The sequence below is a fragment of the Ptychodera flava genome, unplaced genomic scaffold (genome assembly GCF_041260155.1).
Source record: "Ptychodera flava strain L36383 unplaced genomic scaffold, AS_Pfla_20210202 Scaffold_55__1_contigs__length_887147_pilon, whole genome shotgun sequence".
Lineage (NCBI taxonomy): Eukaryota > Metazoa > Hemichordata > Enteropneusta > Ptychoderidae > Ptychodera > Ptychodera flava.
In genome coordinates this window covers 207,367-233,177 of record NW_027248377.1, presented here as the reverse complement: position 1 = coordinate 233,177, position 25,811 = coordinate 207,367, and the positions used below count along the sequence as shown (strand labels likewise).

The 25,811-nt window shown below is 35.1% G+C and overlaps 1 protein-coding gene and 1 pseudogene across 1 annotated transcript; both read right to left on the bottom strand.

Moving 5' to 3' along the window:
- Window positions 1-1,311: 1,311 nt before the first annotated feature.
- Window positions 1,312-13,330, bottom strand: LOC139128477 (MFS-type transporter SLC18B1-like; annotated as a pseudogene).
- Window positions 13,331-22,764: 9,434 nt separating this feature from the next.
- LOC139128468 (uncharacterized) lies at window positions 22,765-25,577 on the bottom strand. The gene is made up of 3 exons (XM_070694239.1): window positions 25,448-25,577; window positions 24,344-24,507; window positions 22,765-22,879 (listed from the first exon to the last, which is right to left on the bottom strand). The coding sequence occupies exons 1-3, from the start codon at window positions 25,523-25,525 to the stop codon at window positions 22,780-22,782; spliced, it is 342 nt and encodes a 113-aa protein (XP_070550340.1). The 5' UTR covers window positions 25,526-25,577; the 3' UTR covers window positions 22,765-22,779.
- Between the last annotated feature and the right edge of the window lie 234 nt (window positions 25,578-25,811).

Genomic DNA, 25,811 nt, shown 5'->3' with positions numbered 1-25,811 from the left:
CAAATCATAATATTGACAGCAGATAATTTTAATCTTTTATTAACACCTGTGATTTTGGCTTCTAAACACTGTAGTCAAACCTTACAAAAATGAGAAAGGTGGTATTATACTGGTAGTCTTAAGTCCTACAAAGATGCAATGACTAGGATAAATGTCACAGAGCTACATAGCAGGCAGGAAAACAAACTGTAATAATACTGAGAACTACATACACACTTTTTTTCAATAAAATAAACATAACACCATCTCAAAAGAAATTTAAGTACATAAATTTGGAAATCTTGAGTGATAAAGTGACAACAGGACAACATTAAGTAATTTCAATGTCATATATCATTAAGATCTAGACAATCGTATCAATTGCTTAAACAATTCTTACATACAATAAAATACTACCACATTAAAAAGAATAAGACTATCAAACATTCCATTTATCTGCAGTAAAGAGGATTGTAAGAACAAAATAAACCTGTTGATTTCTCATTTTCAGAGTTAAGTACTATTAACATCAATCCATCCTATGTTAGAGCAAGCAATGAAGTCAATCATACAGTCGTGTTGAAAGTCTTACCTAATATGACTGAAATAAATAAACAATAATAATTCTACAAAGAACTCGTGACTGGCTTGGAAGGTTATCAATCGATATGTAAATTGCTAAAAATAATCAACTAGAAGGTAACACGGGCACTCGACTCAATGCAAGCGAAACCGTCACTCAGGCTGATGACACAAGTAATATCAACGACGGTTTCGCTTGCAATGAGTCGAGTGCCAGTGGAAGTTAACATGGCCTTCCTACGTGACCTTCTACTTTCTTGTAAAATCTCCGGAACTTGTCTTCGAATAAAGAGTGAGGTCATCATCAGAAAGGGACCCCGTTTTAGCATAAGTATATGACAGCAGGAATGAATGCCGTAGCAAACCATAAACGTTTCTTCATATGTGCAAGGGCAACAGAGGGACCAAAAATTAACGGGCGAGGCGTTACACTAGGAGCTGGTTGCTTTGAATAGAATACTTTGTCATACCAAATTTCAGAAAAATTATCTAGTTACATTGAGAATTTAAAATCCTTAAGACATAGAGAAAGGAATAAACTGACGCGAGAATTGAATGAAAATACATTAACTCTTAATCAAATATACATTGAAATAGGGAACCCATGGATCAAGTTTATAAGAACAAATCCGAATAGAAAATCAATAGTGCAATCAATCGAACTTTAATACTTGAAGTACAAGAGATAATAATAATAATAATAATAATAATAATAATAATAATAACGGAACATTAGCCCACTTGACGAAAATATGAACAGTACGGAAAATATAAGGAAGGTTTATATATTCATGAATAAATCTCTAATTATAATCATTGAAGGAATTGTAAGACTGGGAATTGAGTTCAATATTTGTTTCCTCTTCTTGGTCATCGAACTTGTCCTCCGTTTCTTTGTCTTTGCCTGGTATTTTATACACCTCAACACATTGGCAGCATCGGTAGCATGTGACATAGAAGGCATACAACACAAATGTACCGGCAACCATGAATGAAACATCGGTACAACTCAAGGGGAAACCGAAATCAGTAAACAAAGCCGATCCCATGATTGGTCCTACAAACAAACTGATGACAGAAAAGAACGTTTACCATTATGACAAACCAAGATGAAGTATGTGTGTTTACCATGCCTATAATGGGTGTACTAAACAAGCATATATTATATACAGATCTTCTCTTTAAATAATTGATTTATCTGTCTTTACTTGACAAAATATATTTCAAGGATTGGGCTTCACTTCCACACTCATAAAGGTATATCATAGGATTGTCTAATAATCAATCAATCAAAAATAATTCGACATTGCGAAAATAATAAAAAAAATAATTGGAGACCACGTAGTGTGACCAACAATTACAGAAACCAAGAAGAACCATGAAAGCCGATGAAATTTTGTCTGTCTGATGTTAGCATAAATGCATTAAATTCGAGTAACAGACGCCAAATATGGTTTATGTGGTACCCAATATTCTTCGACTCTTTGTACATATGATATACACTCACCCTAAATTGTCAGCAAAGTAGTAAAGACCTGATACAATTCCATATGTCTGCAAATTGTCTTCATAGCCCTTTTGTCTGTAAATTAAAATCGAATTTATGTCACGTGATGTGTGGATATACAACATTTACCATATCAAAATAAATGGACAGGCGAGTTTGACAAACACTGTCCTTTTTATACATGTCGTTGATACACAAATATTTTATATAATTCTTCTGTCTGATGATTGCAGGATGCATGAAACTTAAGTAACAGATATCATTACAATGTACTTGAAGTAATTTTGTGTTATTATAATATATATATATATATATATATATATATATATATATATATATATATATATATATATATTCACCTATATCAGAAATACATACTTAGACAAATCGATTGTATACCTAAGCGCAATCCATGGCAGCCGAAGACCCGAAAGTTTTCTATTTATGTGATCAGCAATTTAGAGAAATCGATCCATTTGCTATGTGTCGACAGGCTTTATTAAGTGCAACAAAACGCCTTTTTTCATCATAAGGAAATTATTCCACGTCTACTGTAATCAAATGATTGGACTAATACCTGTAAGTATTACATAGAACATAGAACATAGAACATGTAATCGGGTTACAGCATGAATTCTAGACAGAGGATAGGAAAGCGTTCATACATGTTTAGAAACACAGCACGACGCGTAATTATAAATCTGAATCTAAACAATGTCAGCATACTCACAGTGCTACATCGACCATTTCTGGTATAATCGTTATGATAGCACCTACACCAAGTCCCATAATACTCAGACCAGTGGCAATCACACCGAAAGTACTAAAGCAAAACAGACAATAACAGAATTAGAAACATCGATTAGAAACTCGTTTTACAAGTCAGCGTAGTGATAGACAATACAAATGTATAAGTGTCACTTACGGTTGCAATCCAAGGAATGGTGCAGGACCTATCAAAAGGTAACCGACGACTCCAAAAATCAAACCAATTAAATTCAATTCTTTAAATATTTTCTGAAATGGAAAATTGTGCGATGAGAAAACAATACTTATGAAAGAAGGTTAGGTAATGTCCGTGCGTACATACGTATGTACATATGTATGTATGTATGTATGTATGTATGTATGTATGTATGCGCATTTGTACATATCTAAGTAAACGTGTATATGATATAGGTTTTCATGTAAAAATCAAATAATGAACATACAGTTTACTTCTATGAATAATGCAGCTGTGCGCCTGCGAGTCGCCTGATTTTCCTTTTCGTGTTAAACTGAACATTGCCAATGCCTCTTTCTTTGTCTGTCAACATTTCGTTGAACATGTTCGCCCCTATGACAGTCTGTATCTTGTACCTGTACTTACCAGCTTATCACCGATTAGACCCCAAACAGGAGCTGAAATTCCGAAAGCCAAACCAGCTAGAAGGAACAGAATTCCAACTGTTGTCGCCGAATTTATATTCAACTAAAATTAGAAAGAAGAGCAAAGAAACAAATGAGAGATCTAGGAATGAAACAATCTTTTATAGATATGCTAGTTGATACACACACGCATATATATATATATATATATATATATATATATATATATATATATATATATATATATATATATATAATCTGAGGATTGCAAGATGCATGAAACTAAAGTAATAGATTTCATTACTTTGTACTTGAAGTAATATATATATATATATATATATATATATATAATATATATATATATATATATATATATATGCAGACTCTTTTTTCACTCTGATTGTCCAAGGGCATTAAGATATATATTAGCTGAGAACCTGTTTCGAATCCATCAAACTATGATTGATTCCAATTAACACTGCATTGCATTGAACGATTAATACGTTGGAATACCAGAAAGTCCAATATAATGCAGATCATGGACTTGTTTCTTACCGATATCAGAGCTAGTCCCAATGTACTGTCAAGGAAGGTAATTTCAATAGCCGTGACCACTCTCACAAGCATACCCAGAATAATACCGATCTTCACTAGCAGTGGTCAGAGGGCTTCAGTGCGACGGATATCCTCTTCTACAAAAAAATAACATGTTGCTGATATTTCTATCGACTAAATAAATCAATTAAAGCTTTGATTTCTGCAATCGTTTATTTACGTATGTGGCATGTGTTCGTCAATCATTTTCATCTAGCTTCTGTGAATACTTTGACAGCAAAATTAAAACCATCAGAGCAAACCTTGATCGTACCGATTCTCCCCCACCCAGTGTACTGAACATTGCTTTCATGGAGAAAGTCTCAGTCATTTTAAACCAGTTTCTGATGACGTAGTGAAACGCATAATACTAAGGTCTCCTGCCAAAAGTTGTGACCTTGATGTTATGACCACCAGTCTCTTAGTTGAATATTTAGACATCATATTACCCACTATCACCAAAGTCATTAACAATTCTCTAACTTCAGGTATTTTTCCAGACGTCTATAAAACTGCTCTTGTAAAGCCCTTGCTTAAGAAACCATCTCTCGACCCAGATGATTTAAAGAATTATCGTCCCGTCTCAAATTTGCCCTTCCTTTCGAAAATCATAGAACGAATTATTCTTATGCAGTTAAATGACCATCTTATTTCAAACAATTGTTGAATCCACTTCAGTCAGCATATAGACCATATCATAGCACTGAAACGGCCCTCCTTAGAATTGTTAACGATCTCCTCACTGCACTAGACAGGGGTGAAATTAGCATTTTGACTTTGTTAGACCTCTCTGCTGCGTTCGACACTTTAGATCATGAAATTCTCCTTCATCGACTTGAACACTCTTTTGGAATCACTGATTGTGCGCTCTCCTGGTTCAAATCCTATCTGTCCCATAGATCACAGTTTGTTTCAATTGATGGCCGTAAGTCACATGTGTCACCTCTTCGCTTTGGTGTCCCACAGGGCTCTGTTTTAGGACCCATTTTGTTTGTATTGTACACAGAACCCCTTTTAATATCGTTAAGTCACATTCTGTGAGTCACCATGCATTTGCAGATGACAATCAACTCTACAAAGCAACCAAAATTGATGAGATCCACTCCGCCATAGATTCCATACGAGATTGCATTAATGATGTCAAAACATGGATGAGGTACAACAAACTCCAGTTAAACGACAGTAAAACTGAAGCCATGCTTGTCATATCACCCAGACTGCAAGGCAGATTGTCCCTTCCCGACTCAATGTTAGTTGGTGATGCAGTTATTAAGTTTTCCGCATCTGTGAAAAATCTTGGTGTCACTTTAGATAGCCATTTAACCATGTCAGAGCACGTACATAATGTATGCAGAGCTGCCTATGTTCAGCTGAGGCAGATCAGTTCTATTCGTCACCTGCTCACTGTTCAAGCCACTCAGACTCTTGTTATTGCTTTTGTCCTATCTCGTTTAGACTACTGCAACAGCCTTCTTTCTGGCTGCCCAAAACACCTCATTGACAAATTGCAACGTGTTCAAAATGCATCTGCTAGACTTGTCTATAAAGCCAAAAAATCACATAACATACAACCACTTTTAAAATCACTGCACTGGTTGCCCATAGCTAGTCGTACACGTACAAACTTTCTACAGTTTTTTCGACTTGGTTTCAGGACTGGACCAAAATATATCTCTGGCCTTTTGCAAATGTATACTCCCTCAAGACACCTACGTTCTTCATCTGACACACGTCTTTTTAGAATGCCGCGTGTTGCCACAAAATCCTTTGGTGAAAGGTCATTTTCCCACTCAGGACCGAAAACTTGGAACAGTCTGCCTGTCAACCTACGCCATATGGATTCAAATATTTCATTCCGCCATGCCCTCAAGACATATTTTTTCAGAAAGTAGTGTATTTTGTCCTGCGCCTAGAGCTCCTTTTGAGATTAGGCGCATTATAATATTCTTTATTATTATTATTATTATCTAGTAACTAACATCTGTTTTGGTTTAGTATTCAAAAGTCAGATATTACGTTTTCTCTGAAACTTGACCGACTTCAGTATCATCAATACATTTTCTGTGGCTGTATTCATCACGTCTCCTTCCCTTGATCTAGACCTTGTAAAACTCCAAGTTCAAGGAAAGCTGCTCAGAAATCAGCATGTGCATTACCTATTCTGTCTGGATACAAGCACAGGAAGAATGGGATGACCATTAGAAGAATGCCGCCCAGTACCAAGAATGGAAGAAGATATCCCCCAGCCTGGCAGCGAAAATAGAGAATTGTCAGAATAGAAGTCAAATGGTGAATACCTCTAAAACATGTGACTGAGTCATTGGAAAATATACTAGTACAGAAATTTGCGAGAAATGGACACTTTCTCGCTTTATTGCAAGAAGTAAGCGATCGAGGTGCGAGAACTGTACTTTCTCGCATGCATCTGCGAGACCAAACTGCAATTCTCGCAATCAATCAGCGAGAACCAAGTTTTCTCGCTCTGCATCTGCGAGAAATTGTGAAATTTCTATGAAATGCTTACAGAGAAGAATACAATTTCTCGCAGATGCAGAGCGAGAAAACAAATTTCTCGCTGATTGATTGCGAGAATTCAGTTTCTCGCAGATGCTGCGCGAGAAAACACAGTTCTCGCCAGCTGATTGCGAGAAAATTAAATTATCGCTAACTTACTGCGAGAAAGTATGTATTCTCGCTTACTTCTCGCAAAAAAGCGAGAAAGTGTCCATTTCTCGCAAATTTCTGTGCTAGTGATATGGCAGTATCCTGGGGTGAGGACGTACCCATACCAACACACTTCCATCAATAATCCTTTAGTAGCAATTAACAGGGGTAATTAGCAGGAACAAATTGTGTAAGCTCGAGTATTTACACAAGGGGATGATCGCACAGTGATATCTGTCCGAGTAATGAGTTGACGTACAATTGATATTTGGTTGTCTAATAACAGTTGCACCATTATGATAGCTAGGACTGGGGTTCGTGGCTATGACAATTAGGGCTAACTATAGCGCATTGTATATACAATTCTGCATTCAGTTTTACGTGTTTCAGTTAATGAAACTGATTGTCAGAAATGTGCAAAGCAAGTTTATTCAAGATTTATTGAAAGAAGATAATGCTATATTATAATGAACCCATTATTTAGAGTATTGCACGTGCCAACTTTATCTTTTGCACGATAACACCATTTAATGACGTTCACATATACAAGTCAGTTTATTTTTCTTTAGGATCAAATGTGGCCATCGATGCACCACTTTAATATTTTTCAGACATCATTCAGACAAGCTGCATCAGAATTTCTGCAAACGTCTCCAAGGAATAGTAAACCATAAAGAATCTATGTAAATCTTGCTAAGGGACTGGTCAGTTTCTTCGGCCTGGGGGGGCTGGTGGATTCATGGGGGGGGGGGTCACCCTGTTTTTGACTTTGGTGATAGGGGGGTCACCATGTTTTTGAAATGCCCAATAGGGGGGGGGGGTCAGTGTGTTTTTGAATTTCGACACAGGCTCATCATTGCCTAAAATGCATCGTGTCAGCCACAAATTTTATCTAGTTGCATTTTGCGGCGCGCCCTTCTGGCGCGTAATTAATAATCAGACATATTTTTCAGCAAGCCCAACTTTAACATATCAGGCATACATATATCAGAGATATATGTATGTTCAATATTTTTCAGCGTGCTCTTTGAGCGCATTACTTTAATATATCAGACATTTTTCAGCACACCCTTCCTGTGCATTACTTTAATATACAAGACATATATATCAGAGATATCAGGATGTTTCATATTTTTCTCCGCGCCCTTCGGGCGCCATACTTTAATAAATCAGAAATATATGCCAGAGATATCTTGATGTTTGCTAAGTGAAAGTGTACTATTATGAAATCTGCATTTCATATGAAAAGCATGACAAATTCCTGATACTTTTCTGTTCTCTCTATGAGAATTCAGTATGAGAAAGCAACATGCACAAATATCAATGTTCCAAGAAAAGGTCATCTCAGACTCTGCACACATCAGATTTGGCTAAAATGCCTCTCTATGGTTCCTCAGGAAATTTAATTGGATGGCTGGCAAGTCTTAACACCTCTCAAAGTTTTTGATTTACAGCTTTTTCCTGTTTAATATTAATGATTGACATCCATTTCTGTACAACAGTTCAGTACATCTGGTTAAGCATAGAAAGTGTGAAATACATTCACAGCTCATTCAAAATGTACTGTATTCAAACTTTAAGATTGACACTTTGAAATTCGTATCTGACAACTGACATGCCAACAATTTCATTAAAACACAGAATGACTGTTAAAATATAAATGTATGTAAAATATTATATATATATATATATATATATATATATATATATATATATATATATATATATATATATATATATATATATATATATATATATATATATATATATATAATATTACATATATATATTACAGTATTATATTATTACATATTACAGTTGTCGCGTGCGGGGGGGGGGTCACCCTGTTTTCAAAATTTGGAATGGGGGGGTCACCCTGTTTTCAAAATTTGGAATAGGGGGGGTCAGCCACTTTTTCATGTTGGCAAAAAATAATCCACCGGCCCCCCCCCCCCAGGCCGAAGAAACTGACCAGTCCCTAATTGACACTACGAACTCATATGGTTACCAAGGAGGTATATTGATACAAAAGATTTCATGGCAGGCACTTTTATTCAGCCATGCTGAAACCGATATATTCATCGGCAGTTACAATACAGGTATTTTGTCTCATATCTGGAACGCCGCGTGCCCAATATAATTCATTGGTAACTTGTTGATCACGTAGCGAGTCGCATAATCATCATTTGGCTGAAAGAGAACCGGAACTATTTTCAACTTAACAAATTCGGGACTTAAAATGATAAAATTAAATATTTTGCCACGGATAATCCAGTTTTAGAAAATTTTGAATAACAAATATTCGACCGCATAACAATGATTTAAATGTATTACTAAGCCGTTTGATGAATCGTTCTGTTTTCTAGAGGACTTTCAACTTTCATGGCAATAAACCATGGCCATTTACGTAACGAATAAACCCTAAAATTTAGAGAGGATAAAAAAGGCATGTAATAAAAAAATTATAGCCTAAACAAGGGCTCTTTACTCTCGAGGCATGAGACAATTTGCCCCTACCGTTTGGCAAATGGTCACCTGCCCTCCGTTACACACTCCCTTGTTAAGGCTATAACACATAATAAGGTACATATATGCAAGTCAATTCGTTTGTATGATACAATCCAAAGTGACCGTCTGCCAGCCATAGGACATGCTTTGCCGAATGGTTTCAAATGTATTAACCGACATGTGGACAACAATTTGCACACTATAATCAACATGTGGATAACGATTTGCCTTTTCATGTGATCCATTTCCCAATCACAATTTGTGTCTTATTTTAGCAAGTCAAAATCTTTTACTTGTACGTGCCCTTATCAAATTTGTTATTGCCGTTACACTTTGTTCAGTCTAGAGCCATCACTCAAGTACGTCTTAACCAGATCTGTTTATAGATCGGTACAAAGATGTAAAATTGCAGGAGAATTTCGAGTAATGGGTGAATGGTTAAATGTTGTCTTTTCCTCTTCAACTTATGTGGCATATGTTTACCGTAGAGATTATCAAACTCACTTTACCTTTAAGGAATACGAATTTTTATTACGAACTGTGGACTAACGCTAATGTACCTGTGCAGGTAGAGTTTGTACCTTTAGTTGAACAGAAAGGATCAAGTGAATGAACTTTACTTACCGAATAGAGAAGGCCCCCTAGAGTTGGACCAGTGATCAAACCGAGACCAGAGAATATTTGAAGAATTCCCTGTCACAAAGTAAAGTATCAAATTAAATATGGGTAATACTGTATACTAACTTTTTTCATTAAAAATATTAAAAAATCATTGTAATTTATCTAAGATTGTCAGTTTTTTTGACAAAAAATATCCAAAAGGACATGGTTTTCGTAAAATGGAAGTCTTTTTGTTGTGTTTAATGTAAAATTCAAAATGGTAATGTGATATGTCTACGTAAAAGACGTCTGTTAAATATATATACCGCCGTTCATCCGCAGGTGCCTCGAAGACTGCATGGAAAATCAAGCACAGCAACATTTCTTTCTTATCTGGAAAGGTTCGGGAAATCGGTTTAGAGCAATAGCATATTCTTTTCGATCTTCTTTTCTTTGAATGTAAAATAAATACTTAAAATTAGTCACCAATATGTAAATTCCAATACGTACTATGGCAAATGCTACATCTCGCCGGTAAAGTTGAAACACGATAGCTATGGCTGCCGTGTTACCAGCCTGGACACCAACTGCTTGTGCTGTACGTACCAAGAAACTTAGGGAGACGAAGTAGTCAGCGTTGTTTATGACATTGAGACACCTGTAAGGCAAAATCTTCTAAACATTCGTTTCTACAACCCGTTAACTATGAAGCATATGCAGTCTATAATCTTTGAAGAAGACAATATGTTGACGGTGATTTAATGAAGGACAATACAAATTTGTTACAGTATTTCTATAAATGCATCTCTGTGAATCTACGACCTGCGGAAAGTGCTGAATTTGAGGAGTTTACAAATCTGCACAGTATTTTGCTGTTGTGCGTTTGCTGTTGTGCGCCTTCTTTGTAGTAGGTGAGCTGTTTTTCAAAACCTCCACGGCACTTAAAGCGAAGTGAAGTGGGAGCTTGAATAAACTTTCCAATTAAATTGCAATTAAACTAAATCAACCAATGACAAACTTTCTACTGTTCTTGACGCTGGTTTCAAAAGAATTGTATCCATTCGTGATTTGTATGATAGTTGTTGTTACAGGTGATAAATACCCTTACTTACCCAAAGAGCAATGCCGACAGACCAGCAATCCCGCAACCCAAACTAAATATAAACCTTGCACCAAATTTAGCTATCTGCGGGTCAACATAATAGTATAGTAAATAGATTAGATTCAAATTAATCGACCTTTATATTTCTGTATACATCAGGTGTCTTGAACACAGGTATGCTTGAATACAGTTAGCGAATAGATTTTTCGTGGATGGTGAATAGCACTGTAACGTTAAATTGAGTCGGCCAAATTGGAAGTTACGTGTACCCAATAATTTTGCAACATGAACGCTCTAGTCAGAAATTCATGCAGTTCGGACAATTGTTCTGCCGCATGTTCCCCTGGTGATGCTTCCTCAAAAAACCTTGCGCTAATGAATGTTATTATATACAATTATCATAAGTGGCATTGGTCTACGCCTCTGTATTGAGTTCGGCAAAGCAAAAATAACAACTGCCATAGGCCACTGACTACGTATTTTGCGATAAACAACCTGGTATCTCGAAGTGTTCGAGATTTGTATGGTAATGATTTCATTCGGAAACCCTAAGTGAAAATTGGTATGAGAGTTCACACACGAATTGAAAAGGTATTTGCATTGCATGGTATATTACAGCAAGGAAAGATTTCCATTTCAGTGTCGTGAAAAATGTTTCAAAAAAATTAAACATGCTCAGTGTACGGTGCATATTTTACATCTAATCACTTTTTTGACATATAACGTTTAACGTATGAAGCCAATATTGTGTAAACCCATATGTATCTATTACAGTTGTAGAACATTAACTTTCTATTTATAAGGTCTAAATTCTTGTTGACATGGTGTGAATGCTTTTCTGTACTTTCTTCGAATTCTGTTATCTGCACTTCAGTCATTCCAATCAATGTGATGGCAGTATAAGATGGTTTCATGTTTATATTTTGTTTTTCTTCAACCAGGACCATCAATCTTTCGTCAATGCCACCTGTTGTACAATGGTCTATGATTGTTATATCACTGATATTCAGCCAGCAGTACATCGAACCATGTACATTTATAAGCTTTCTTACCTTAGCGGGAATTTAATTGAAATCGTACAAAAAATAGGTTGACAGGACATCCATCAGTAATATGTCAATAAGTGTATTATAATACACTTCATTACAGTTTTAGCATAAAATGTTCTACATGAATTACATTGATAACGTCCTTATAAAGTTGCTTTTCTAGATAAGAGGTCAGTGTAACTTACGCTTTTCCCAAGAGGAGGAGATACGATGAAGGAGACAAGAGCAAAGCTTGCCAGGACGAATCCAACGATCATAGGATCAACTCCCTTTCCCAGAGCCTGTCAGTACAAAGTTGATAGAAAATTGAATTTTTAAGTTTCTTATTGAAATTGTAATTTACCTGTGGAATTGTGTTTTGTTGTCATGACATGTAAAATCAATACAATCAATATGTTATATCTAGATTTACGCAGAGATCAGTTCTAACGACATCCTTCACATTTTAAGAATATTTTTATCGCCTTGACTGCCTACAAGTATACCCACAAAGGTACGCCTTTGAAGCAAATCTATCTGTGATATTAATGAACTTCAAAGTATTGTTGTAATTGTATAAGATTTGTTTGCAAACAGAAAACACTGAAATATTACACATTTCTAGGCTAAAACGATTCTTTTTAAACTCACCAAACACATAAAATGCACCAAACGTGGCCAAACACCCATACACTGTCACAGGCTTGTGTGCAACCATACAGTAATGGAGATTGTGAATTGATACAGTAATGATGCAGGTATGTTTATTTTAGTGTATATAAATGTCATGCCGTCTTATGCAACTAGTACCTGCTACACAGATTTAACACTTATACATATTACAAATGCCCTAACCTATTGAATTTTATCGTCGGTTTTTTTTATCGTTGACACTTCCCCTCACAGGTTTTCATCGATGAATGCCTTTAAAGTTACGATGAAAAGGGTGTAGCATGTACCGTACATTACAATATCAGCAGTGAAAATGCAGAACACTTTTAGGAACGAAAGTACTTACCACTGACGGGTAAAATGGGGAGATTATAGAGTAACTCGTCTTCAGGAAATATTTAGCGACACACAGGAACACCATAATGGCATTTCTTCTCGTGCTTGGTATTTCCCCCATCGTTGCAAATTGTGATTTTGTTGATGTTGTTATTGAGGTCACGGAAAGAATGTCACATCCATTGCAGTGAGAGCTGTTTTGCCAGCGTTGCAAATCAGAGTGTTCGACTGTATTTAAATGGGCTTTCCACAACATAGAAAATAAAACCCTGCTTATTGAGTAACTCACCGGGACTCTAATTGACCCATTACGCAAGTAAAGGCAGGGCAAGGGTGATAGCCAAGTTGAGCTCACATCGTCATTAAATACTGGCCATACATCATTGCTCAATACAAACAAACATAATGTTAATAAACATGAGCGACCCAGTACTATGGTATTAAACTTTGGACTATTTATTCAAAATGTGCGAAACCCCTCTCTGTTTACCAAACTGTACATGATTGCACGGTATTAATACGTATAAATCAGGGTTGAATTCGGTGTTTGTTACATGATGGTACCTTGTCAAAATGCAAATCGCAGTACGTCATTAAGTGTTCGGGTTGTTAGTGATATACGGAAAAGTACGACTTTAAAGTCGGGCATCTTTTTGATAATATCCGTGGTATTCCAATAACAACACGATTGGAACTAATTTGTTTTTATGAGTAATTTGTAATATTGCAACATTCAGCTATAGGGCACCTGACACTTTTCAGAATTTAAAAAATACAAAGAATCAATTATCCCAAATTAGTTCCAATCGTGTTTAACGGCATTTATTTTCTATCAACAGTCTCCTCCTCCTTCACCCGTCTCGCTTGTACTTCCATGGTTTACTATGTTGCTATTTTGACCTTATCATGTAAACAAATCAGCAAATCATCGTCATGATCGCGACTTAATGATGAAGTGTCATGTGAAATTGATATGGTGACATATGTTGACCGACTGATTTATTCCTCTGACAAAGTCAACACGTAGATCACAAGGCAGTGTTTATGGACTATCAAAAGTGCGTAGTCAAGCAACAAGGGTTGCAATTAATTACCTAAAGTGCTATTTTAGCAATTAACCGATACCAAAGGTGCTATTTTAGCGTCAATCCATATTACAAAATGCATTGAGGTCCCAACTCCAGTGCTCCTATCCTGCCTCCATGAGTAAAGGAAGAGTAGAGCATTGACAGAAAACACATGTCTTTATTTAGAAATATCAAAGATATCATAAAAAAGATTCTGACTTTCGTACTTTTCCCTTCAGTAGGAATGGACATTGGTATCCATACCGAAAGTGCTGGTTTAGTGAGTAATCAATGTAACCATATATGCACTGAACGTGCTCTCGTGTTTCAGTATATATGTGTCACACGTGTCTGAAAAGCAGCACTTTTCTCTGACATTATTGCCACGAATTTGTAACTTCAGTAAAATTGATATAATCAACATGAATAGTTTCAATTGAAAAACATTTTTGAGTTTTCAAATTAATAATTAGCTGAAATGAAAATGCTAAATTTCTTTCATTGCTGTCATGTCATTAGATTATCACTTTAGGTAGCAAGTTAATTAATTGTCTTCGGTCACATCCTTCAAGTTCTACATGCCAAAATGTGAACGCTAATCTATTATGCAAATCATAAATTAGCTGAGGCGATAATGCTGCATGTCTTTCACTAATACATTTTTTCACCAATATACAGACTGTTTCCTCAACTTTTACTAAGTCATTCCAGTTAAATTTCACTGATAGGTAAAGGTCATTAGATATGCAAATTTATTACTTAATAAGCATCATTTGCTGGATTTGGGCTACATGCCTCGGATAGAAATTAAAATGCATTGTGTATATTTCCGACAATCGGATCTTTTCAGATGTGATTTTATGGTTTTGCGTTGTAACATTGGTGATAACAAGTGCCTACCCTAACTTACAGGTAGGTTTGCTTAATGAAACAAAGGTTTGACTAAAATTTGGCCAAATATAAAAGGTAATAATAGAATATAAAATCATTTGCCATCAATCCTTTTCAAACTTTGGGAAGAATTCATGGGGAGGGGGCTCTTTGTAACCTTAAGTTAGCAATTGGAAGATCTCTCACAGCCTCTCAATACTCTCATCGATGCCTGAAAATTGTCTCCATTCAGTTACTTTTCAGTGTACTAAACTTTGAAGACATTTGCATGAGAACCATAATATTCTGCTTTGCTAAGGATGCATCATAATTCAACATCTTTACTACAGAGGTTTTGGTAAACACAGCAGCTCCAGTTTATTATACAACTACGGTACCATTTTCACTGAATTTTACTATTTTTTTCATATTTTGGCACACCTGTTGAAATTGCTAAGTAGTAATCCTAGTCACTGATAATATGCATTCATGACAACATCATAGAGAGCAACACTGGGCACACACATCAAATCATAATATTGACAACAGATAATTTTAATCTTTTATTAACAATTGTGATTTTGTCTTCTGAGCACTGTAAGTCAAACCTTACAAAAAGGTACAAGAGGGTATTAAAGTCTAAAGTCCTACAAAGATGCAATGACTAGGATAAATGTCACAGAGCTACATACCGGTAGCAGGCAGAGAAAAAACAAACTGTAACAATACTGAGAACTACATACATTGTTTTTTCAATAAAATAAATGTAAGACTGTCTAAAAAAGAAATAAAAGTACATAAATTTGGAAATCTTGAGTGACAAAGTGACAACAGGACAACATCAAGTAATTTCAATATATATCATGAAGATCTAGACAATCGTATCAATTGTTTAAACAATTCTTTCAAACAACAAGTCATCGTTGATGACACAGTCCCCACTTGTTAATGGGTATTTTGATTACAGGTCCTCAGAGAGGATAGAGTCCTCTTCATTAGGTCTGTGATAAAAATACTTTTGAAGAATTCGCTTGATACATGTCTGAGTTATGGTTCAAAATGGTCGCACAGTGGCCATATTGGATTGCATCACAAAACAAATTGATGTGCATAGCTATGACATAGTCAATGTCCTTGTGCCAACTTTGAATAAAATCGGTTGAGATATGCCTGAGTAATGGCTCTGTACATGAAAAAATCGTAATAAAATGGCCGCCTGGCGGCCATATTGGATAGTATCACAAAACAGATTGACGTGCATATGTATGACATAGGTCAATGTCCTTGTACCAACTTTGAATAAAATCGGGTGAGATATGCCTGAGTTATGGCTCTGTACATGAAAAAATCGTAATAAAATGGCCGCACAGCAGCCATTTTGGATCGTATCACAAAACAAATTGCCGTGCACAGCTATGACATTTGTCAATAAGCTTGTACCAACTTTGAATAAAATCGGCTGAAACGTGCCTGAATAATGGCTCTTTACATGAAAAAATCGTAAATAAAATGGCCGCCTGGCGGCCATATTGGATCGTATCACAAAACAAATTGACGAGCATATCTATGACATTGGCCAATGTCCTTGAACCAACTCTGAATAAAATCGGTCGAAACATGCCTGAGTAATGGCTCTGTACATGAAAAAATCGTAATAAAATGGCCGCCTGGCGGCCATATTGGATCGTATCACAAAACAAATTGACGTGCATATCTATGACATTGGTCGATGTCCTTGTACCAACTTTGAATAAAATCGGTTGGAACATGCCTGAGTTATGGCTCTGTACATGAAAAAATCGTAATAAAATGGCCGCCTGGCGGCCATATTGGATCGTATCACAAAACAAATTGACGTGCATCTGTATGACATATGAAGTAATCCTTGTACCAAGTTTGAATGAAATCGCTCCAGGCATCTCAGAGATATCTGCGTGAACGGACGGACGCACGGATGGACGCACACACGCACGGACATGACCAAACCTATAAGTCCCCCCGGACGGTGTCCGTGGGGACTAATAAAATACTACCACATTGAAAAGAAGGAGACTATGAAACATTCCATTTATCTGCAGTAAAGAGGCCTAGGATTGTAAAAAGAAAATAAACCTGTTTATTTCTTATTTTCAGAGTACTTAAACATCAATCCATCAAATGTCTGAGCAAGCAGTGAGGTCAATCATACCGTCTTGTTGCATCAATTATATGTGCATATTAGCTGATAAAATTAAAGAGACTCCTTGTCAAATGTTTATTCATTGCATGATACATACCCACAGTATTCCATATACCCACAACCTTCTACCCATAGTATTCTTTATACCCACAGCATTCTATATACCCATAGTATTCTATATACCCCAGTACCCACAGTATTCTATATACCCACAGCATTCTATATACCCATAGTATTCCATATACCCACAACCTCCTATATACCCATAGTATTCCATATACCCACAGCATTCTATATACCCATAGTATTCCATATACCCACACCATTCTATATACCATAGTATTCTATATATTTTTGTGATGCAAATATTGCATATCACCTATATTAATTAGGCTTTTGAATTTTCTCTCAACACAGTAACACTATACATATACGAAAATTATCTTAGACTAAACATAGAGAGTAAATCCGCAATTTGTAGTAAATTCACTACATTTATTATGGAAAGTGCCACTCACAGTGCAAGTTTTGTAAAAACAATGATTGATAAGTATAAAATATATACTGTTTCATCGACAGAAGTAAAATATCTCATTTTATTACAGTTTTAAAAACAATATTGAATTCTGACATACTTCAAACACACAGTAAGCACTGTATTAAATTCATGGTAGACGTTGTATGAGTTTAAACTTTTAACATCTTTCCAGTACTCCCTGCAACTGCAAACCATCTATCATTGTGATGTGTACACTACTTTCATGCATACATATATGTCAAATGTTCCTATTGTTAATATGGGGAACGCTGCATATCAACAGAATTGCTTCTTAATTGAACATTACTCTCATGAGATCTTTCCATAAATCTACTGATATATTCTGCCTGTATTTACATGTTTGATCATTGAACAGGCTTAAATTTCAATATGTAGAGGGCAAAGTTTTCACAAAAACAATCAAAGAGTTTACAAGAGGTCTAAAATTGAGTCAGATTTTAAGGAATTTGAACTTCATACTGTTTGCTGAAAAGCAAATCTTAGTACTGTGTGTATAAGGCAAGGTGATTCATAATATCAAATTTGTCAAAAGTAATTATATTTTTAATGCACAATGTGTGCACACAAAAATCCAATGCAAGGAAATGACAACTACCCATTTTACAGTGACTGCACCATCTACAGAAAATTGCTGACTTAATTTCAGTGTAGATGTCATTATCCTTTGTTCAGAATAATATTTCTTCCTTTAAGACAAGACACCGCATATAAATGCTACAATATTTAGATAATGACTACATAGAGCACTGGACAAGTGTGATAAACTCATGGTGACAGGAAATATGTTTCTTCTCAAGCAGGGTGTACAGAGTATTGTATACGTATGAAATGTATAGAATATGTAATTAGTCTGGTAAATAAACATCTGAATATTCTCTACATGTTTCCAAAAATTTTGATTGCTTGATTATATCAACAACTTTGTGACTAAAGCCTGGCATTTGCCTGAAGGTTCACAAAGCATCGTTCAGATTGATAGCATGGTTTTTTGAAAAATACATGCTAACCAGAGATATACAAGAAAATACATTATGCACCACTAATCTATTTAATGACTTCAGGAAATATGGGATTTGAAAAGAGAGTCCTTTATATGAGATTAGACTCTACTTCGGTGAGCACAGTGATTCCTGAGCAATTTCTGTGATCTCAGTGGATTTATAATTTATTTGGTGATCACGCCAGTTGATTTAGAAGTGTTACAAGTCTTGTGGACCAACAGGCTTATACAACTTGTGGTTTTTGGAGATTCAATGAATGTAGCATCACATATGAAATGTTCCAACACAACAGTATTGATTATGTTTCTGGTAATGCAACCACAGAATTCTTTTGGGATATTTATTTGCTAACTTCCTGGCTCTAGTCTGTGACTATCACACAAACACACCAGATAGCATAAATGCTGAGTACAGTCATGGTTACTCTACACCACAGTGGGGTAGAGTAACTGTGGTACCGTTTTGATTCAATATTTAACATGTTCGTATCACATCATATATTCTGTTAGTGTACTTGATTGAGTGGTCTCCTACAACATATGTTTTGCCGATTTCTTTCACAACTTTTTCGTTTTTACCTCCCATTTGCCATACATATATGGCAATGGGAGGTTATATGGTTGAAAAAAGTCTGTATGTGAGATGTCTGTATGTATGTATGTATGTATGTATGTATGGATGTCTGTCCGTCCAACGCAAAACACACAAAACCGCTGCACATATTGAGCTGATTTTTGGTGTAGTGATGCCATATATAATGTAGATGTGCCGTTGTTAAAATGAACTTTTTAGGCCCATAGATATGCTAATGAGGTACAAAAAAAAGCGAAAATGGTCAAAAATCGATAACTCAGGAACTACTCTTCTGATCATTGTCATATTTGGGTTTTAGGTACCTTGGGCCCAACTCATTTATACATATAGATTTGATGTCAATATTTGATGCTTTCTATTTTTAATGATTTTTTTTTCCTTTTTTTGGCATTTTAGTAAAAAATCTTTTCCTCTTAAACCAATGGTTGCATCGCTTTAAAATTTGGCGTGCTGGTACCTTGTGAAAACTCAAAATAGAATTCATCAAAATTATGGCACAATTTGTATTTGTATTTTTGGGCAATTTTTGCCATATTCGGTTCAAAAAATCTTCTTTGAAACTCTGTATGCCATTACTTTCTAATTGGGTGTGCAGATTCCTAGGAGTGACCTGAAGATGACTCTGTGAACTCAAGCTGAATTTTGCAAATTTTTTGGTAGTTTTTGTCATGCTTTCAAATTTGGTACATAGGTGAAATGTAGTAGGTCATTCATTCAAAGTCAAGTACTGCCTGTGTGTGAATGAGCAGATTAAGATTGTGCTGTTCCAGGCTGAGGTGCTATTTATAGGAATGATGCAATGTTAGACGGTAATTGATGTTTTAACTGACTTTGACTTACATTGTATGTAACTCTTGTACTGTATAAACCCTATCAATTCACCCAGAAAAAATAATTAAGATGATTTTAAATAATTGAATTAATGAGGATATCAACAAAGCCAAAATAATTTTAGTGTAGAATTATTATAATGTTCACTTTTTTGACAGTTCATGGTGAAATGCTGACCATCTTTGAGGATTAAAACATGTAAAGGCAACTTTCTGAATCCCAACTTTGACATATTGTGAACCATCATATATTGTGCTCTGTATGTTATCTAAAAGAAATTGCTCAAAATAGTTTGTCATGATAGGTTGGTCAAATAAATAGAGATAGAGAAAGTTCCAATTTCCATTTATGGTTGACTTGGTAAGGATAAAATAAAATTACTTTTTGAGGAAAAAAATAGAGTGATCAAGTAAACGAGTGGTCAAAGTGATAGGGTTTTTATGGTAAAGCTGGACTGTAAGATTCCTCATGTACTATTTATAGCAATTATGCAATCTGTGTAAACAGTGCAATGAAAGTGTTACATGATTCCTATGCTTTTGGTGACCTTGAACTTCTTAAGTTGCAAACATTTGTCTCTTCTGTGTGCTTTCTCTGAGTACCTACAGGCTCAACTTATTCAACAGAACTTACTTGCAATGTTAATTTGAAAGTTAAAATGTGCTTGGTTAATAGGATGAAATACTGATAAAGATAACCAGCTGAAGATTCTTTATAACCTGACAGATATGCTGTTTTTTTATGACGTAAATGTTGATAAGCAAGTCTTGTTTACTTTAATTAGAATGCAATTAACTCTCATTTGTAGTATCAAGTTGATCAAGCTAATATTGACAAGTTGGTCGGCTGTTGGAGGTTAAAAGCTGTAAAAATAAATGTATGCATGTCTATCTGTTTGTCTGTCTGTCTGTCTGTCCATAGACCCGCGTTTTTTTGAGGGTCTATGGTCTGTCTGTATGTATGTATGTATGTTAGTTATTATGTGCGGATGTATGTCTGTCAACATTAAAAACTCCTAAATCGCAGCACCTACCATCTTAGTATTTGGTGGACAGGTGCATCGAGAGGTGTTGAAATAAACATGTCAAAGTCAAAAATATGCAAATGAAGGGGGAAAAAGGAAAAATCCTGCAAATTGCTAAAACTTTGTAACCACTGGCCAGATTTGGTTGAAACTTGGTATGCAGGCTCTTTATAGGGACTTAAGATACGTTTCTTCAAATTGTGGTGAAATTGTGAAAGTTGTATTTTTTGGGCGATTTTCCCGTTTTTTGTCAAAAAATCTTTTCTGAAAGCACTCATCCCATTGCCTTGAAAACTTGTATGTATGATCCTAGGGTTGACCTTTGTCAGATTTGTTCAAATTGTGGTGAAATTTTCATATTTGTATTTTTGGGGCAATTTTTCCCCATTTTTTGTCAAAAAATCATTTTCTCCCAAAGTATTTGTTGGATTGCTGTAAAACATGATAGTCTTGATCCTAGGGTTTTTCTGTCAGACGTGTAAAAGTCATTATGACTCTATGAGATGGAGCATTTCATATTGCTGGGGTATAAGATTAATTTGGACTTGCAATGGAATTTTCTTAGTCAACCTGTAAGAATGCAATGTCATGTGTGTTCTAGTTGTTAGTATCTCTGTAAAATGGAGGACAGTGTCATTGACACTATTTTTACTGATTTATCAAAGGGTGTATTCAGGACTTCACAATTTTACTTCAATAAGTGTGATTTGGTGGTACACTCTTCATCTGACTCACTCATATACACTTACAGGATATTGAATACTGTACTCAACAAACCAATGTATATGAGCTACATTTTTTAGCTTGTCAAGGCAAAGATGTGATGGTAGTTGTGCTCTTTAAAAAATTAATGTAGCTGCCACTGCAAAGCTACACCTTACTTGATAATAATTCCATATCTAACATTGAACATAATAATTCCAGTAAATGTCTGTATCAATATACATCAGCAATATTACTTTCTTTCAAAATCAACGTATATCATACATCACTAAGAATTAGATCAATTGCTTCATTAAAATTTAAATGGCTACATATATAAAATATACACAAGCATCTCAGTAATATTACCTCACAAATAAGAAAAGGATTTTAAAAACATTTTATCTTCATCTGTTCAGGCAAGTGATGACCACTCATGTACTGTAGCTGCTCCTACAATAAAAAAATTACAAAAACGGATATTTGCACTTATTACTAACAGTTTCAATTAACCTAGGTCAAGGCATTTTATGTAAGGCAGTGTACATGGTGTCAAGCAAGTCCAAAATTTCATGCATGGCTGTTAATGTACTTGTGCCAATTCTGTAGCTCTAAGACATAAAGTCAAACAATTACCTGTCATGTGTAATTTGCGAACCATTTTTATCTCCTCCAATCTTTTTGCTCCATCAAAGTCATTCTTTTTATTCCTTCGATCACTTTGTTTTGCATTTCATTTAGTCTGTCTGCTTTCTCATTGACAATCTACAATTAAAGAAACCAAGGAACAGTAAAGAAATATAACTGAATAGTAAAGAAATATAACTGATACTTCAAGCTGCAAGGTAGTGATGTAGATTTCCTTTTATCAAACAATTGCCATCACTGTACAACTTTCGACCATTTTATGAATGACCATCAAGTGAGTAGATGGGGCCTGTTGCACTTTTTGTTTGGATCTTCCGGACTCAATCCTTAGAATAACATCTTATCAACATTTGTGGGCATTAAGTCACCCTGACATCATGAACATACTCACCTTCCTCTCTTGTTGTATCTGTTCGTGTTTAGTTCTGTCAGAATCTATACCATCTTGCAATTCTAAGTATTCCCTGTAAAAGATAGGTGTATGAAAGTCAAGGGCGAAATAAACACTTGAAATGTAGCCTGTCCAAGGATTAAAAGATATGACCTGACCAGATATATATGTCCAGCATACTGAAAATCCCACAAACTTCCCTTTGATTTCAGTAAATTAAAATCAGCAATTATTTCCGTCTGTCCATCAGGTATGTAAACTCACCTGACTGCGGAAAATGAGTAGGCTGTTATTTAATTCTTACTCTGAAATTATCATACACGTTTCAAACACATTACCAGGAGTATCATTTTGAGAGTATGGCTGAATTTAAGGTTCATGTTACAATCACAAGGCAAAGTTTATGAAATTTGTAATTACCACAACTATTAGGACTCTTTATTACTTATACCACAAGCTGCACAAACCAGGATTTATTGTACTCAAACAGAACTTTATGAACATTCCCCCAGCCAAGATTCACAAATAAAAGTGCTCAGGTAATATATGTACAGGCATGGTTTTTTCAATAACAAATTATTTTTCTGTTACCATTTAGAGATATCACCTCGATTCTCACTCACGTCTCAAAAACAGCTTTACAATGTTGGCAATTTGAGAACGTATTGACAATAAATGGTTCCTTAGCAGTTTGTTTTTGAAAACTAGCTTTGGTTCTAGTACACTAAGGAGGAAATTTCAAGTGATACAAGTATTTTGTGCAAAAATGCAAGAGGCACAACCTTTCCGGTGATATTCACTGAGATGTGATAAAAGTAATATGTGTGTATATATACATGTCAAGGTACACTGCTTTGAAATGGAGTCAGAAAAACTTGCATATTTTATTCAAACAATATACTTGCATTCAATAACTTTTTTCCAATTAAGTATAGGTTGCTAGAAATGAGATGGCAATTCAGTAATACTTAAAGAATGATATACTAATATTGAATGCAGAATAAATGTTTCAAAAATTAAAGATACATTTAAAGGGCAAATTTGGTAGAATTTGAATATTTCACAAAAGGATGCCTGTAATAACGTGATATATGCCTCTGTGGGATAGCAACATTTATGCCAAATAAATTTATCATCTAACACCTCAAATAATTTTCAAGAATTCTTCCTTGCTTCCTCATTGTACTCATTCCATAATGTGACTACTTTAACAAAAGTCAACTATTTCTGAGATGATGACCATTTCATAACTTAAAATTCAACTGTTTCAAGGGTCATAACCATATGCATATTCATAACATGATTGGAACTAATTTGGGATAATTGGATGGTGAAGTAATGCCGATTTAATCTACAAATAATGTAATCTCATCTGCTTTTCTTTTTACATTACACACTTGTTTTCTCGAGTAATTTGTATTATTGCAACATTCAACTATCTTGCTCCTAGCACTTTTGAGAAATTTAAAAAATATAAAAATCCAATTATCCCAAATTAGTTCCAATCGTGTTTCATGTTAAAAGCAGATTAACTCACCTGAGAGTATTCTCTAAAGAGGAGATTTGTTTCTTGATTATACCTTTCCCATCTTCACTGGTTAAACCGCTTTCCAGTTCACTTTTCAGTTTCCTTATTTCATCATTAATCTCTTGTTTCGATTTGAATTGTAACTTTGCTTCTAATTCTTGCATCCTTCCTCCCTGGCATGAAATATCAAATCAGAAGTATATGATTTATGGCATAATTATATGCATTATATATCTTCAAACTGAAATTGACATATGGTTTGTCTTGTAACTTTATGCACAGTATGACATAACAGCACCTGGGAGACCCACAGTAAGAAAACTACAGTGATGTTTATAATTATACTTTTGTCATTTAAATTTAATTTGGTGAAACAACATTATATCAAGAAAAATGTTTACAGAATAAGGGTCTTGAATTTTTAAATTTGGTAAAGGGTCCTGAGGATGCTACCAGATCCTTGTACCTTTTTCTAGTTTTTGGATTGAGTGTCATGAGCAAGAATATTAACTATCAGTATTATGATTGGCTATAAGTTGCTGGGTTTGTTTCTGAGGATAGTTATCATCAAGATCGCAAGCAATTTCCACACAGGGAAATTCTAATCAGAGTATTTGGTTTGTAGACTTGTCTACTGAGAAACACCTTGCATAAGTCGTACCATTAGTAATGTTTTAGAGAAACAACAAAAGAGTATCAGTTAGGCTCCGGATGTATGAGGTCATGGCATGGCATTTTTTATGTATTGAAACAGCATTACATGATAATCTGTGGTTGTTCATAACTTTCTCCTCTAATTATTCTATATGAATATACTTATCAAGAGAATGCATTGTATATAAAAAAGTCACACATGTTAAGGCTGATAATTCTGAACGATTCATTTCAGTGGCATTGTCTAAATCATTCGGTAGTCATTTAATTCAGTTTGCCTGAGTGGGTATGGTGTCACATGACTGCACCGATAAAACTAAAGACATGTTCTATTTGATGATGACAGATACTTTCAAAAAGTAGGATAAGATCTTCAATATTTTAAAGAGATTTCATCAGTTGACTTGCATGCATCTACTGAAAACTAAGGTACAGTGAACATAAAAATATATACCATACCTTAATTTCAAGTTGTTCACTGAGAACATTCATTTCTTTACTGAGTTTTTCTGTTTGTTCTTCTGCATCAGCTTTCATTGTCTGTATCTGAATATTGGCAGCTTCTAAATCATCAGCAGAGTCTCTCGTGCTTATCTTAAAGTGATTTGTGGTTAAGTATAATAAACAAATTGCAAACTGAATATTAAATAAAAACTGTTTGCATACATTTTCACTTCTTGCTAACTGAACTTATGACTGCCGGCTAACAGGTCAACCTGACTAATACTTTAATCTTAGGTTAACAAGTTCCTAAAAATTGAATGAATCTTTGCAAAATAGTGATTTTAGCAAACTACGATGTGTTATGTGCTCTTATGTCCCC

Coding starts and splice junctions, on each gene's coding strand:
- LOC139128468 (XM_070694239.1), bottom strand. CDS start 25,525: ATGAAAGCTGATGCAGAAGAACAAACAGAAAAACTCAGTAAAGAAATG. Junction 24,508..25,447: donor GTGAACAACTTGAAATTAAG/GTATGGTATATA, acceptor ATTTCATGCCAG/GGAGGAAGGATGCAAGAATT. Junction 22,880..24,343: donor TCTTTAGAGAATACTCTCAG/GTGAGTTAATCT, acceptor TATCTTTTACAG/GGAATACTTAGAATTGCAAG.